The sequence below is a fragment of the Pteronotus mesoamericanus genome, unplaced genomic scaffold (genome assembly GCF_021234165.1).
Source record: "Pteronotus mesoamericanus isolate MK-2021 breed Mesoamerican mustached bat unplaced genomic scaffold, CSHL_Meso_final contig_657, whole genome shotgun sequence".
In the NCBI taxonomy this organism is placed as follows: domain Eukaryota; kingdom Metazoa; phylum Chordata; class Mammalia; order Chiroptera; family Mormoopidae; genus Pteronotus; species Pteronotus mesoamericanus.
The window spans coordinates 21,675,081-21,691,126 of record NW_026555229.1 but is presented as its reverse complement, the minus strand read 5'-3'; the positions used below and the strand labels follow the sequence as shown (position 1 = coordinate 21,691,126).

At 64.9% G+C, this 16,046-nt stretch overlaps 2 protein-coding genes across 2 annotated transcripts in view; one reads left to right on the top strand and one right to left on the bottom strand.

Annotated features, from left to right (window-relative positions):
* FAM53B (family with sequence similarity 53 member B) overlaps positions 1-6,929 on the top strand; it is a 62,857-nt gene extending 55,928 nt beyond the window's left edge. The window contains exon 4 of the mRNA XM_054581666.1: positions 5,788-6,929. Coding sequence (XP_054437641.1) covers positions 5,788-6,156 — 369 coding nt within the window. The 3' untranslated portion in view covers positions 6,157-6,929. The remainder of the gene's footprint in view (positions 1-5,787) is intronic.
* Positions 6,930-13,274: 6,345 nt separating this feature from the next.
* LHPP (phospholysine phosphohistidine inorganic pyrophosphate phosphatase) overlaps positions 13,275-16,046 on the bottom strand; it is a 75,861-nt gene continuing 73,089 nt past the window's right edge. The window contains exon 7 of the mRNA XM_054581664.1: positions 13,275-14,049. Coding sequence (XP_054437639.1) covers positions 13,953-14,049 — 97 coding nt within the window. The 3' untranslated portion in view covers positions 13,275-13,952. The remainder of the gene's footprint in view (positions 14,050-16,046) is intronic.

Here is a 16,046-nt window from a genome sequence, read left to right as displayed (position 1 = left end):
AAAAGGAACCCCTCTTTCTGAACACCGTATGAGACAGAGACATGGGGTGGGGTGGGTGGGGTGGGTGGGGTGGGAGGGCCCGGTGCTCTTCAGCCCTGGGCCTGCCTTCGGTGCCCCTGCCGCCGCCTGTGTCTCGGCAGTGCATTGGCCTTGGCCCCCCGCCATACCCTTGTGTGCTTTGAAAAGGTCCCTCGACTTCTGTTAGGCAAAGAGTTCTCTCCACGCCAAGCCGAGAGCAAGGCGGTTTCACAAGCCCCGTCCTGAGTGTATGCTGGCCAAGCGTTCGCCACAGAAATGAAATGTTTGTTTGCCAGCGGGGAGAGCGCCGGGAGGCCCATTGGCGGCGGCCTCGCCACTCCTGTGTCCGGGCAGGCCATCCACCCCCCGGGGCCTGTGCTGAGACACTGTCAGCCGCAACGCACCGTGAGGAAGACAGGCGGGGGCTCTGGGCCACCAGGGCCTGCCCCTGCCCACAGCACCCCGGGGACCGCGGGGCTGTGCAGCCGCACAGGCGGAGCCAGGCGGGCCCGACGGGGTGGCCCCTTCCTCCGTCCCGGGCTACACTGAGCACCTGCTGTGAGCTGGCCCCTGGGCTGGTCGAGGGGTGAAGGGTCAGGGCTGCTCGGGCCAGCAGAGTGCACCGGACGCGGGGCAGCTTCCAGAGGGCACGGGCAGAGCTGGGTGCCGTGGGAGCGGGTGTTTTGCGCACGTTCGCGGCCTCTGCAGGCGTGAGCTGAGGAAGCAGAGGCTCGGGAGGCGGGAGCTCCCTAGTGACGGCCGCAGCCCTCCTCCCACCCCACAGGCATTTCCTGCCCCCCCCCCCGCCCCCGGCTGCTTGATCCTGACACCCCTGATCCTGGGAGAGCCTAAGGGTCCATGAGCAGATCAGGGCGCTCCCTGGGTCCCAAGGGCTCCCCAGGCAGCTTTCTTTCCATTTTCAGGCCTCAGCAGCCTGGCTGCTGTTCCTCTTACTCCTGAGGGTAGGGAAGCAGTCCAGCAAACGGCTGCCTCTCAGGGGAAGAAAAGTTGATCATTTCGCAGAAACAGCCCCAGTCAGGTCACCTCTGGCACCTGCCGGGCACCAGGCCCACCGGCAGCTCTGCTCAGGGTGGCTGTGGGGGAGGGGGCAGCCCCCGCTGACCCCCTGGCTTCCCGTGGGAGAGTCCAGCCTCCATGCGAAATTCGGATTTATCAAAGATAGATTAAAGATAGACCAAAAATATTCTGGTGCTTTTTTTCTCTTTTCTGAGATAGTTTTAAAAACAAACAAAAAAAAACCCAAAACAAAAAAACCCCAGGAAACCACATGCCTTGCAGACTTGGTTGTCTCTGTGCCAGCTTCCAGCATAAATGAGACTTAGAAAATTTCCAGGCCGCTAGCCATTCTCATGGCCTGGTGTTTTCTTGATACTTGGAGAATTCTGCCTCATGGAAGCGTCTGCTGGGGGAGGAAATGCCTCCCCTTGGCCCGCAGGTTCCAGCAGAGGGGCACAGGCTCCGGGAAGCACGGCCGGGGGGCTGCGTACCTGGTCTGATCATCCTGACCTGTCGGTTGGGCTCCTTAGCCCTAAAATCTGTAACACGAGACCCAGCACGTCAGATTTAAAGTGAGGGAGGTGGCGCGGAAAGGGGCCGGGTCAGCGTGCCGGCCTGGAAGGACAGTGCCGGCAGAGGGGCTCCCGGGGCCCCGGCACTGTTCCTGCCTGAGGCGGAGGAGCACACGCGTGCCCCCGGGAGGCACGTCTGTCCCAGGGCTGTGGTGAGCGGTGTCCCAGAAACCGCGGCTCCCCGCAAACGGGAGCCAGGCAGGTTCCCACAGCTGGGACCTGCTGGCTGGCTGGCTGGCTAGCCTCTGACCCGGCCTGGCGCTCCTGCGCCGGAAGGAACCGCAGTGCTGATGAGCAGCTGTGTGCACAGTGCTTCCACCACCCATGCAACGTTGGTTCCTAGAAGCGGAGCCAGAGACCGGTGGGCGGGGGGAGGCGCTCTGGGCTGAGCAGGGAGGCTCCCAGAGCACCACAGTGGGAGCCCCGAGAGGGGCTGAGGGAAGTGGGCCAACGGGGAACGGCCTCCGCCGGACCCCATGGGGAGGCCCGCAGGGGGAGGAGCCCTGTGGATGTGGCCACCCCCGGAGCCCGGGGCAGCTCTAGAGCCCTTATGAGCCAGGCCCTGGCTGGGGGCTGCCCTGTGCCCTCCCCCCACGGTGTCTCTTTCTCCTCGCCCACCCGGGGCCTCCTACCCGGAGGAGAGTATAGGAGCGAATATCAGCACAGAACGGCCGTGTGGGGAGGACCCGGGTGGGGCGGGCCGGCACTTGGCTGGCTGCAGCTGAGGCCTGGCCGTCCTGACAGAAAGATCTGATTTCTGGGGCCCCATTCCTAAGTCGCCCCAGACTCGGACTGGGGTGCTGACCAGTGTCTTCAGCCACTGGCCTGCAGCCACATGAATGGTCTGAGCTTCATTACCTGGGTACACCTGTGTCCAACCTGGCAGGTGGCCCTTTCCCCGGATAGTGTTCAGGGCGTGGGACTGTGTGTCCTGAAGCACCTGGAATGATGCGCCCACCTGGTGCTTTGAAGTTGTTGCAGCTTTGCAGGTTTCCCCAGACATTTCTGAGAGCATGCAGGCCTCTGGGCCTCGAGCAGGCCTGTGCGGCGTCCCTCCGTGGGAGCTGGGCTCCCCGGGAAGGCTGGGCGAGGGTGGGCGTCGGGCAGCCGCAGGGCCTGCGCGTGGGGTGCACCCTGGATGTCCGTGCGGGGCGGGCTCTCCCGGGGCGGAGTCTGGCAGGACACACAGGGCCCCATTGTGGCTGCCACAGTCCTCCCCCGCAGGAGGGGCGTGCCACCGCCTGGGGCATTTGTCGGGCATAGGCGGGTCTTGGTTTTCAGTGTGGCTGAGTTTGGAGTCAACAGCGTTTTCAAGGTGACACTGGCGCCGCAGCCAAGGAGCAGGTGTCTTGAGGACTCTAAGGGGGCAGGGTTCAGTGGCGTGCCGGGGTGGGCTCATGAAGACGTTCACCCACCAAACCGCCCAGCTTCTCACTCAGCTGCAAAGCAAGGAGCCAGTTATTTCAGACGGCCAGAGCAGGTGGCCCAGGGCTAGGGGCTGGGGGTGTTGTTGGAAGCTGTGATGCCTGTGCCCAGGCGGAGCCAGAGGTTGAACTGCCTGTCTGACCTCAGCCCTCCCTGGGGTCCCCCGAGGCCAACACCGCCTCTCCGGGGAGTCCCAGCGGGTCGGCTGCCCAGCGTCTTGCCCCTAGCGTGGCGAACGTTAGATGCAGTCGGTGCCCAGAGGCCATCGCATTTGCCATACAGTCAGGCAGGACGACCTGAGCCGCCAGGGAAGGTGGATGTGGGCCTGGGAGCACTTCCTGTTCTGTTGTTCGCACCAGCGATTCCCACCGACTTCACGTTGTGGCTCAGGAAACAGGGACCCCTGGTCAGGTGCTCCGCAGGCTGGGGCGGACGGACATGGGGGTCCCCGCGGGCTAAGGACGTCCACGTCTTGGCATCGCCCATGGTCTTTGCGCAGCGTTTGGGGCTTAACACTGGATGGTATTATTTATGACAGGAGTCATGTGGCTGCCTGCCCCCACTCTGCAGGGCAGAGAAGTGGGCTCCTCAGCTGGGCTCTGAGCCGCCCTGGCGTGGGGCAGCTGGGCCAGCCGGGCCAGCCGGGCCGGGCACATGGCTGAGGGGGGGGTCTGAGGCCCCTGTCGGGCTGAGCCCGACCCAGCTCTCCTTCTGTCCTGGCCGGCAGGGACAGTGGCTGCGAGGCAGAAGGGGCCTCGGAGACCCCACCTCATCGCAGGCATCTGGGGCTTCCACGCCCCTAGGACTGTTCGTTTTGCACGCAAAGGCGTCAGCAGCACCCTGCTATGTTGGGGAGGGAGTGTGCACTCTGCAGACTGTGGTGGGGGGCCATTGAGCCCCACTGCGGCCCAGGTCGGGGGACTGCCAGGGTTCCCAGTGTGGTGAGGCTGCAGCCCAGGCTCCCGCCTCGGCCTGGGCCGGCATCTGGGGTCTCGGGGGCCTGACCGGTGGCCCAACCCTTCCCTCCTTTTCCCCAGAGGCCCGCCACCCAGTGCCCCAGGCTTCCCTGCTCAGAAGCGAGGCCATCAGAACAGTCTTCTCCTGGCGAGTTCAGGAACCACGGCCGTGTGCGTGACAGGCACAGCCACCTGCCTCCAGAGAGCGCACCTTTTATTTTCCGTTCTCCGAGCCTGTTTCAGCAGCTTGCTTCCCGTGGCAGCTGGTGGTTCTCTTTATTTCAGAGTGGCATACAGACACTAGGCCGTGAAAGGCCGGGGGCCCTCAGGACAGGCCTGTGATCAGGGCACCGGCAGGCGTGTGGTGCTCCAGGCCCCCCCTCGTCCTCTGTGCCCACCCCCCTCCGACCCCCATCTCTTCTGCCTCGTCCCCTGGGAGGCACTGCACCGCCCCTGGTCTGGTTGGGGATCTAACTCCAGGGCTGGCTGCTGCAGCCCCCTGTCCCGATTTTGTGCTTTGCTGTGAAAGTAGGCGTTCAACTCAACCCACTTGCGCACCATGCCAGGCTGCCCCCTTTCATGGCAGGGGGCCCGAGCACCCTTGGATGGTGCTCTAGTCGCACCCACTGCTCAGGCAGGCCCCAGGGTGCCTCCTTCCGCAGGCCAGCACCACATAGAGGCAGCAGTGGGTGAAAGAGATGGGAGCTGGGGATCTTTTTAAACTCAGAGAGCAAAGATAATAAGCTTCACGTGCAAGGCTGGCCATGCAAGTCCTGGGCCCAGCGCTAAGTGGAAATGCAGGGCCCGTCAAAAACGTCAGAATTTCAAGATGACAAAAGCAGAGCTCTACGCCGAGCTGAGGGCCCTCCTGAGCCAGCCCTGCAGGCGGGGCATGCTCAGAGGCCACGCTGCCTCCCTGGGGGCCTCACAAGGCCTCGCTCAGATCTGGTGAGCCCTGCAGCATCTGCCACCTGAGTGCCCCTGGAAGGTCAGGGAGCCCCCGCCCCCTGGAGAGCCAGCAGCAGCTCAGCCTCTGCAGGCGGGGCCTGGGTTCCCGTGGAAACGAGCTCCCTGGATGGCTGCACCGTGCACCAGGCCGACATCAGCTCCGCGCTCCTGGCACCCCTGCCCCTGCCCCGGTTGCCGCGAGTGGGTGGGGTGGGCATCATGCCCCTTTGTGCAGCAGCACAGCCTGGCGAGTTTCCATTTGCGTCAGTGGCCTCACGGCGGAATGTTCTCGCAGTGGCTCAAGAGCCCTCGTTGTCCGCAGCGGCACGCCTCCGGAGCTGTGGTCGTAGAGGGCTTGGGTTCCTCTCTTCTCAATTGAACAGTGTGGCCAGGAATGTTCATGGCGCTGAATCTTTACGTGCACCCTAAATGGTCTCCTTCAGGTAAAAATCCTAGAAGTGCCTGAAGGAATCTGACACCTTTGTGCCAGATCACCCTGCAGAAAGGTGGCCCCAGAGGCTCTGAGGCCTGCCCCCGCCGCCCCCCCACCGGGCCTCCTATAACTGGGCGTCCGTAGGCACAGCTCTCTGACCCTTTGTAGGTGGACAGCTGAATTCTGCATTTCTTTATTAACATGGTCCTCGTTGGCTAAGGTAGTTCTTCATGAGCGAGTGGCTGGCGGCCCCGCCTCCCTGCCCAGGTGGTGGAGGAGTCCAGGGTACAGGTGGTCTTCCAACACCCAGTGGGCTCTTCGCCCTGGAGACTTGGGCCTGGCTGGGTGGACCGTACAGTCCAGGGGTTCTGGGAAGGGAGCGTGACCCTTAGTGACCTCTGTGTCTGTCCCCCCACAGAACTGTCAGACCTTCAGCAGCCTCAGCTGCCTGAGCTCCGGGATGGAGGACGGCAGCCCGCACGGCCCCTTCGCTCTTCCCATCGGCAGCACCAGGTCCTGGACCGCCTTGCTCTCGGCCTCAGCCTCTGGCCCCGGGGGCAGGACCCCTGCCGGGACCCCGGTCCCCGAGCCTCTACCCCCGTCCTTCGACGACCACCTCGCCTGCAAGGAGGAGCTGAGCTGTGAGGAGACGGACGGCTGCACCCTAGACGAGGGCTGTGGCCAGCGTGGGGAGCCAGCCCTGGCCTGGCGGGACCGGGGGGCTGCTGAGAGCAGCCCCTGCTCCCTGGACGGCGAGTTGGATATTGAACAGATAGAGAATAACTGAGGGGCCACGGCCCCCGGTCAGGGGTGGGGTGCGTGAGGATCCGCAGCACCCCTCTGGGCACTAGGGGGGCACCTGAAGGGGGGTGCCCCCCTCCTGGGCCTGACAAAAGCTTCCTGGAAGCCGTCGGGCCCTGGGGAGCGAGCCCACCCACCTGCCGGAGAGGCCATCCGGCCCGCTGAGGCCCTGGCCGTGCCACACAGTGGAATGGAGCGCCCCGGCCCCTCACCGGCACGGCTGCCCCGGTCCATGGAACTGCTGTAGCCGCCGGAGCAGCTTCTTGGTGTCGGTCTCTCCCTCTCCTCCTCGTGGGACGTCAGCCACAAGCATCCCAGGCCCCCCTACTGGGTGGCCTCCCGGCCCCACGCGGCACGCTGGCCCCGGCTGGGGGTCCCGACCCTGCGTGGCCGGTCGGGGGGCACAGGTCCATCTGGGGGTGCCAAGGCCCTTCTCGGCCTCCTGCTCAGGTTCCGTTTGGGGAGTCGGCCCCGCAGTTTCTTTCACTCAGTTTTACTCTGTGCCTTTTCTCCCAGGTCTCCCTGCTTCAGGCTTGGGAAGGTTCGGGAGACGCTTCCTCCTGTAGTAACACCAGAACCATTTGGCCTTAATTCCAAGTGTGAGAGAAAGAGCCCCAGAGGTGCCGGGGTGGCCCTCCACGTGGGAACCCCGGGGGCCCAGGGGACAGCTTGGGGCGCTCGCTAGAGGCCATCTGCGTCCGACACTGGCGGCTCTGTTGGCTGAAGAGACAGACCCGCTCGCCTCTCCCGTGTGAGGAGAGCCCGGCCCGTGCGTGGCTCTCCGCCTCTCCGCCACTGCGGGGGGCTGCTTGGGCAGGGCGGGCGGGGCCACTCCCAGTGCTGACCTGTCACTGAGTGAGGAGCTTAGTTGATTCAGGTGAGTGGAGACTTGTCACCATAAAAGGGCAACCTCTGGAAAACCTCCTCAGGGGGCAGGCGCTGTGAGCGGGTGCACAGACCCAGGCCCTGGGCACAGCCAGGGCGAGACGTCTGCTGGCCACGTGGGGGGGCCGGGTCCAGGCCCGCCAGGCCCGTTCCCATTGGTGGGGGGGCTGCCAGCTTCATCAGGGTGCCCCGTCCATCTCAGGACCAGCCCCCTGCCAACGCTGCTCAGCGCGGGGAGCAGGCTGTGCGCCAGGCTCAGAGCTCGCCGGCCCCTCGCCCTCAGGCAGCTCCCGTGAGCTCCGCTGCAGACGCTCCCCATGGGGGCTGCTTTCTCGGAACCGGGCTTTTAGCAAACCCGGCCTCTTCTGCAGACAGTAGCAACCGGGTCAGCTGACCAGCAACGGGCTCCTTTTCCCAAAAGGCTAAAAACCAGCGCGGCACCCTCCGGGGTTGCCAACACGCAACGCGGGCACTTAGGAGGCTGCTGCTCCACTCTGTGCACCTGTTCCTAGCCGAGGCCTCGCCTGCTTCTGCAGGTTGACTACAAAAGGGTCTCACCTCCTCTTCCCTAGGGAGGCGTTCTAGTGGGAAGCTTTACTTAAACCTTCACTTTTTTATATCAAGAGGTGGCTCAGGTTCTGGTGTCTGGGTGCCTTTCTCACATGCCAGCCGTAAGACGCTTGCAGAAAGCCCCGTCAGTGGCCTGGGAGGTGCAGTGGGAGCCCCTGGCTGGGGGGCCCGGTGGGTGTGTGGGCACTGAGCAGGGCTGGGGGCACCCACCAGCCTCACCTGAAGGCACATCCGCTCAGGGCTGTGGAGAGCCACACCAGAGAGCTGGGGGCTCTGGGCAGACAAGGACACCTCGGCCAACCCCCACCTGGCGGCTTGTGGAGGCCACGTCTTCTTAGGGGTAACCCAGAGGAGGCAGGGGGTGGCTGGGGGATATCAGGCTGCGTAGGAATTTGGAGAACACTTCAGGTTCTCCAAAAACCTGGGGTGGGCAGTACCAGCGTTTGGCCCACACCAAGCAGGGTGGCCACAGAGGGACCACGGCCTCTAAAGCACCCCTTCCTATGGAAGGAGCGGAGGGCAGGGCCCCGTCTCCTCATCCACACCGCAGGTGACCACAGTGAGGGCCCGGGGGCTGAGCCAGGACGGGCCTGGTGCGCAGCCCCCGGACGCCGTTCCCTGGGGGCAGGGGGGCAGGCACATGGCGGCGGCTGTCACAAGTGACCCCGTCCCACACCCACCCTCCCTGTCGACCAGCAAGCCCAGCCCCAGGGCACTTTCAGGCAGAGGGGACCCCAGCCCAAGGCAGGGCATGACCCTCTGCAGCCTCGGGCCCTCCCGGCCGTGCCCACCCTGCTCCCAGGGCCACGCTCCGTGTCCGCGGCCGCAGCACCGAGGGCCGCAACCAGCCCAGGGCCCTGCAGCTGAGTCGGCTGTGGCCTGCAGTGGGGTTCACCATTGCCCTTTGGTTGGAGGGGACAGACTTCATCTAGAAGGTGCTGCCACTCTGCCCAGAGAGGCCCCTTCTGGCCTTGGAGCTCTGGAGGGAGGCTCACCCAGGAGGCTCCTTGGACCCCGGGGAACGGTCCCCAAGGGTAGTGGGTTGGCTGGTGGCTCGCCCTGCAGGAGCCTCACTTTTGTCAGGATCCTGCCTTTCGCGGCCGATGCCCGTGCACCCCCACCTCTGAGGGGACACTGAGGCGGTCAGAGCTGGAGACAGGGCCGTGCCAGCCCGCCCACCACCAGGGGCTCCGGAGAGCTGGGCAGGGAGGAGGGGCTCACTGTCACGTGGCGCCCCGACTCGCCCCGAAGGAGTGTCCTCTGAGGCCACTGGGCCCCCGGGGGATCCCTCTGCTGGCCGGCCAGGAGCGCTCCGGCCAGAGCCCCACCGTTTACATTGCCGCAACCCTCTTGCCTTACTCGCGGTGGCGGGACCCAGCCCGGGGCCCACAGGTACACGTGACATGCAGGCCACAGGGGACCCCGTTCTGACCATATAGAACAGATTTTCCTTCTCAGAAAGCCTTACTTTTCATCGCAGTTTTTGTAGCAGGAGAGTTTTGTGAATTTGTATGCTGAAAGAAAATATCAATAAAGCGAAAGCCCACATGATAAAGAAAACGAAACCAAACACCCACGTGGGTCTCCCCGTGCAGGGCTCGGGGGTGGTGGCTCCCACCCACTGGCTTTCAGGGCACTGTCTGTCTCAGCAGCTTCCATGGCACCGAAACCCTCGGGAGGCCCTGCCCTGGCTCGGGCATGGCGCCCCCACGCCCCGCACCTCCACGTCTGCTCCTGAGGCTGGAGTCGCGCCCTCTGACCTTGGGCCGGCCCCCTGAGCCGTGACCGCTCCAGGCTTTGCGAAGGGTGTGAGCGGCCCGGCCCGGCAGACGCCCTGCCCCTGTGTAAGCCACGGGCCACCTCTTGCCGCAGCCCCCGGTTGGTCAAATCCTTCCCGTTGGTGCCAGCTCCGGAAAACCGTGCCTCTTTATAAAGAGAAGGAAAGAGGAAAGGAAAGTCCCAGACCGCAGCGGAGACCCTGTAGCTTAGGTAGGGTAGTCTGACCTTCTAGCATAGTCTCATTGGCAAATAAATGGTGTTTCCCATGCGTGGGGGATGTCCTGGGCGCTAGGTGACGGCGCTGGGCTGTTTCTGGGGCCACAGCACGCTTTCCCGAAACAGGACGTCCTTTGGGAAGGGTGGCACCAGAGCGTGTGGGGCCAGGCCAGACCCTGCCCCGGGCAGAGCAACCTGTGTGCCCAAGGCGCTGGGTCTCCCACCCCGCGCAGCCCGCCCTCTGCGTAGCCCACGCTGTCTTGCACTAGAGCTGCTCTAGTCTCAGGAATTCGCTTGTTACTTTTACTGTGTAAATAAAGCTTCCTGGCGTAATGTCCACCCACCAGGAGCCGTCTGTGTGGTTTCTGTTGGGCGTGGCTAATCGGTGGGTTCCCTGTGACTGGGGCAGAGCCTGCCCAACCCCCCACCGCACCCCTGCTCTGTCCCCTCTGAACCTCAGGGCTGGGTCTGTAAAATGGCAGTAGCGCACGTCTCCAAGCTCCCAAGAGGCTGGAATGCAGGGGGCTGTGTGAGTGACCGTGGTAGGGGGGCGCTGGTCAGGGCCATGGCTGGGGGGGGGGGGTGGTCCTCCCTAGAGGTGCTGTCCAGGGAGCCCGGTGCCCAAGGCTCTGCGCATGTGGGGCAGAAGGCTCGGCTCCTCGCTCCAGCCAGGAGCCAGGACATGCAGGGCAGCAGCAGGGAGGCGCCGCCTCCCTAAAAGGCAGAGCTGTGGAGGAACCTGCCTTTCGGAGCCCCCAGGAGGGCATCAGCTCAGCCCTCAGCAGCGCCGCAGTGGGCACAAGGAGGCTGGCTGCAGGTCACAGTGCTGCCAGGCCTGGCCTAGGGCCCCGCAGGGCCACCTGCCGACGACAGAGGCACAGGCTGGGGCCCATATCCCACAGGACAGGGCGGCTCACCCCTGCACTGAGTGAGGCGCGGGGCACACAGTGCCCCCAAACCTGGGACTCAGCCAACCAAGCTCGGCTTCCGCCCCGAGGACAGCCATGGAGGAGAGGCTTGCTGCGTGCCGTGCCCCAGCGTGGGCCTGCGTGCTCAGACCACAGGGTTTCCTGGAGCACGTGTGCCAGGGCCCGCGGGCGCCCCTCCCCCAGAGTGCTCCCGGGGGCTGTCGGACTCCAACTGTTTCCCGTGTAGCAGCAGCTCCCTTTTCAGACTAAGTGGCCTGGGATCGCCTAGTTCATGGGGCAGGTGAAGGGAGGCCGCTGTGGCTGGCGCGCTGTGGGTGAGGGGAACCTCCTGTCCCACCCCCCGGCAGCCTGAGAGCGCCAGGGCCGCAGCCTCGCGTCCCCTGTGACTGGCACGGCAGAGGCCAGGGGGTCTGCCCAGCACAGTGGCCCTTCTGAGGGGCAAACGCAGCGTGGCCCCGGATGGGCCTCCAGCCCCTCAGAGTCCCTTGCTTGCCCTCCTCGGACAAGGTCTCTGGCTGGGCTTCAGCCCGCGGGGAGCAGCATCTGCTCCCAAGCTCCGCCTGCCCAGCAATGGCCTCCTGCTGCTTGCCCTGGGGCCCCCCAGGGCAGGGGTTGGACACTGCCACACCCCCTGCGCCCCCAGATCTGCTGACATTGGGACTCGGCCCCCCGCCCCCTGCGCAGCTCCACCCGCAGGGCCAGCTCACACCTGCACCAGACACGGGCCCACCTGTGAGCCCCGGGGCAGCGTGCCGGCTGCTCATGTGCCCCTCACACGCTCCTCACGCGCTCCTCACGCGCTCCTCACGCGCTGCTCATGCGCCCCTCACGCGCTCCTCACGTGCCGCTCACGTGCTGCTCACGTGCCCCTCACATGCCCCTCACGTGCTCCTCACGTGGAGACAGGTCAAAACACTTGTGGGGCTTAAATAAGAGCGCAAAACAACCCTGGTAACCATACCGGACGTGCAGTGCAACACAGACTGTGTTAGAAACACGTCCTCACAGAAATGCTCCCAAATCTTAATTTTGAGTGAATGCATTTCTTTTTATGCTTTTCTGTTGAATTTCCTATAGTAATACCTATTGTTTTTATAATCTAAAAGGAAAATCAAAATGTAAGAAAACAGATAACAGAAGGTGCCTAATGTGTTTAGCTGAACAGGGACAATTTTGAGAGGGGAGGCCACAACTACGGGTAATCATGCTGGGCTGGGAGGTGGGACCGTGAGCACATGGGGCCCTCTCCACCTGCCTGAGAGCGGGCAGGGCCTCGGCCTTCCCCCGCCTCTGAGGGACCTTTCCGACCTGATCGGTGTGGGGAGAGGGTGCGGGAGCCTCCGGGGCCTGGTGGCAGACGCACGCCTGGCACTGGAGACCAGACCGTCCGCTCAGCCCTGAACTCCAGCCCCACCCGCGGCCAGCGGCTCCGTCCACGGCAGCCCAAGAAGGCTGCGTGCCCTGCTCAGGGGCGTGGGAGGTCTGCAGCAGGCCAAGGCCGGGTGGCTGGAAGGACCCGGGTGGCAGCAGGGCAGGGGTCACTGTCCAAGTGACAGGACACCTGGCATAGCCTGGTCCCCAACTGCGCTGTCTGCTAAGGGAAGGATGAGGTGGCTGAGGCTCAGGGGTTACACACTGTCCCCCGAATTGAGGGCCAGATTTCAACTCCCAAGAACACCTGGACTCCAGGAGGAGGGCGCCAGTGCAGGCCTGGGAAGTCACGGCCACCGGGGCACCGAGGCCACTGGAATCCCCCTCCGGGAATGCAGGCGGGACCAGAAAAGGCACAGGCGCGGCCCACACCGGGATGGGGGCCTGCGCTCTGCCCTTACCAGCACTCGGCCCGCAGGCAGGTCACTCTCAGCACCTCAGTCTCCTTCTGTGTAAAAGGGGACATGACCGCGTCCCCTGAACCCGCATCTGGGGGAGGGGGCCCGTGTGCTCTGCCTGGACACAGCGGGTACGAAGAGGGGAAGAGAACAGGCAGGACAGAACACCGAGGCCCGTCCGCACCAAGTCTCCCTCCAAGCCCCACCTGAATTGCCCAACGAGCTGTGATTAGGGCTCCAGCAAAGAGCAGGTGATTTGCGTATTTTCCAGCTAACAAGCCAAACACCCCTCGTCCCTCATGGGCCAGTGACACCAGCCCAGGGGCCCCCCATCTTGATAAAAAGACATCACTGCCACGGGTCGCTCCTACTCTTGGCTTGCCTGCTGGGTCCCCACCATGCTGGGGGCTCGGGTTGCGGGGTCCAGCGGTTTAACACTGTCTGCTCTCCTTGAGCGGGAATCCTGTCCCGGAGGACCGGGGGCAGCTTTTATGAGACACTGTCTCCCAAGATTGATCGCCGGCCACCGGGCTGACCCTGGGGGGAAATACACCGACCCAGCTGTCCGTTCAGCTGACGCCTGCTTTAGAGACCTGAACCAGGCTCCGAGTGGTCAGGAGCGTGAGGCCGCCTGCTGCCGGCCGCCGGCCGCGGGGCTACTCGGGAGGGAAGGCCGGCGTTCACCCGGTCCACCTTGGCCCCCTTGGGGCCTAGGGCCGCTCACCGTCCCCTCGGAGCCTCTGTCTCCCCACGTGTTAAACGAAAGGGCCGGCGCAGGCAAGGCGGCTCGGGGCCCCGGCCCCAGGCTGGCCGATGGTCCACGCGCACGGCAGGAGTGCGCCTACCCCCCTCCCAGCCCGCGGCCCTCGGCAGTCAACGCCCCAGCCGGCTGCAGGTCAGGGCAGTTTATTGAACAGTCCCTCCTGCGTACAGTGGGCGCGGTGCACTCAAGTCTACCGAGTTCTGGCTCCAGAAGGCACCCTCTGCGCCTGTGCCCTTGACCCCAGGGGTTAGCTTTCTCGCTTTGTAGCCCGTGGTCTTCCAAGTGCCCCTGGGGGCCGCCCCGGCTTTTAGCTCCAAACATGACTTGGGACAGGAAAGGGGTGGGCAGGCGGGGGGTGTGTGTGTGTGTGTGTTGGGGGGTGCTCAGCGGTCGTGCTGAGTCCCGGTGGGGGTGGGGGCTGGGCAGGGCTGGTCACTAGGCTGTCCCGGGAGGCCCGCTGTCTCCGGGCTCCTCACTGCGAGGCAAAGAACGTCTGGTAAAGAGTCAGCCGGCGACCGCCCCTGGGCCCCTGCAGGAGCACTGCAGACCGGGCGCTCACGAGAGCGGTGGGGTTGGGGCTCCGGACATGCCCGGAGCACCTGCTCTGGGGCCTGCCCCGCCCCGACGTCACTAGGGCTGCGTGGGCGGGGAGCGGGGTGTCTGGGCGGCCCTGCGGGGGGGCCGGGTCACCACGGGAGGGAGACGGGAAGGGCCGGCAGCCCTCAGCTGTCTGGCTGCCGCACTCTCCTGCGCCTGAATCCTTGGGTGGCCCGGGGGCAGGGTGGCAGGAGGCTGGGGACCCTCCCGAAGGTCACTTGTCCGCGTGCTGCAGCAGCAGGTCCACGGCCTCCGCCAGGTTGTCCACGTACCCGTCGGCCTTCACTTCCGGGTGGTGCTCGTCGCTGGGCCTGGGGAGCGGGGCAGAGGTCAGTCGGTCCACACCCGGGTCCCAGCCACCCCTACTCAGGACACGCGTCCCTGACTGCCGCCTCCCCCTGGAGACCTGCCCACGCCCCTGCCACTGGAAGCCTGCTCAGGGCGCCGTGGGAGAGTGACCGAGGGCCCCTGCTCCGTCCGGGCTACCAGCAGAAGGAACATGCCCTGGAGAGGTTGAGCTCCCTCCTGCCCAAACCCCGGGGGGCCCATGTGCCATCTGGCCGGTGCCCTCGAGGCTGCCCCCGCCTAGCGGAGGGCTGGCAGCGCCACTCCCTGACTGGGGGACTGGGGGCCTGGGCTCTGGGACCTCCGGTGGCTGTCATCTGTGCAACCCCAGGCATTCCCTGAGGCCTGGCCGGATGCTGGGGACGGAGGGTGAGACCACTCGACACATGCGGGTGCCTGTGGGGTCCTTGCGGCACCAAGGGGACCCTGCATGGGGGCTTCATGGAGGAGGGGCTCTGGCTGCCTCCAGGTGACACAGGGCAGGGGGGACTGTGATGCGGTGTTGTCAGGGGAGGGGGTCAGCCAGGTGGGCTTCAGGCGGAGCTTGCCCAGGTGCTGACGCCCTTGACACCATCCCACGACCCCTTCCCTCCTCTGTGCCCCTCCCCCCATTCCCGTCTGGTTCCCTTTTCTCTCCACAACAGTGAAGTCAGTGTTGTGTCCACTGCTCAAAGTGGAAAAAACTTCTCCCAGGAAACACCCCCAGCCCGATTCACTGCCCAAGTCCCTGAGCATGGGGCCCCGAGACTCCACTCCTCGGGCGCCTTCACAGGGCCCTCAGGCCAGGTTTGCTGCCCATCAGGTGAACTCTGCCCCAGAAGGGAACAAGGAATCCGCCCACAAAAGAAAAGGCTTTGTAGTGACACTCTGGCCGGCTGCCCCCCACCCCCCGCATATAGTCCGTACCCCCGAATGGCCTACGTGGCTAATTATGTTTAATTACCTATCATTTAAATTCAGGAATCCATTAAAAGAAAGGATTGTGTTAGCAACCGGCCCATGTTCACCAACACACAGAGGAAATCGTGGACTTTATGTCTTAATTACGGGACGTTGCTGTGGGCCGGAGGGGGGCGGTGGGGAACGTGGAGGGACGCGTGCTGGGCCCGCCCACCCTGAAGGCCCAAAGCCCCCACTCCATGCTGGCCAGGGACCTGTGACCCGCGGAACCTCAGACACGGCGCACAGTGGAGGCTGAGCCCAGAAGCCCAGCAAAGATGTGCCCTTGGCAGTGGGAGCAGAGCAGACGGGGGTGAGGGTATTTATGGGAAGATGGAGGGGGTCAGGGAAGCTTCCAGAAAGAGGGACATCAGGCTGGGTTCCCACCCTACATCCCGTCCATTGGCCTCGCTGCTGGCCTCCCCGATCAGCCCCAAAGCTGAACGTGGGGCAGGTGTCCCGGCAGTTGTCCCACCGAGGGGCTCCTCTCGGCGCTCGGGGTCCTGTGGGAGGCATTCTGGTGTCTCCCGCTGAGCCCCAATCTGTCGGTGGGCCCTTGTGCACAGCAGCCTCGAGGGGTCCCTCTGCCCTGGTCTGGGAGTTGGAAGCAGAGGCACAGAGCTGTGGCGCAGGGCGGGGAGATCAGGAGCCGGCACGACTTCCACAACCTGCCCCCCACCCCCAACACCAGGCCCCTGTCCAAGGGTACGGGGGGGCCTTCGACTCAAGTCGGCCCCTTCCGCTCCTCCTGCCCTGCCGCCACCCCCGGCTCCCCAGCCCCGCTCCTGCAGCCCCCACTCCCGCCTGCGTAAGCTCTGCTCTGGCCCCCACTGCACTCATCACAGCCGAGCCCCTCAGCCGTGAGGAGGGCCCACCCTGAGTAGGTGCCCGCCCTCCACGTGCCAGCCTCCCAGCGTCCAGGGCCCGTGGCTGCTCGGGCACCCTGTGCCGCCGCCCCCCGGCCTCTGTCCATTTTGCATCCTGGAAACTCCTACTCACGCTTCAAGGCCTCACCCACTCGGTC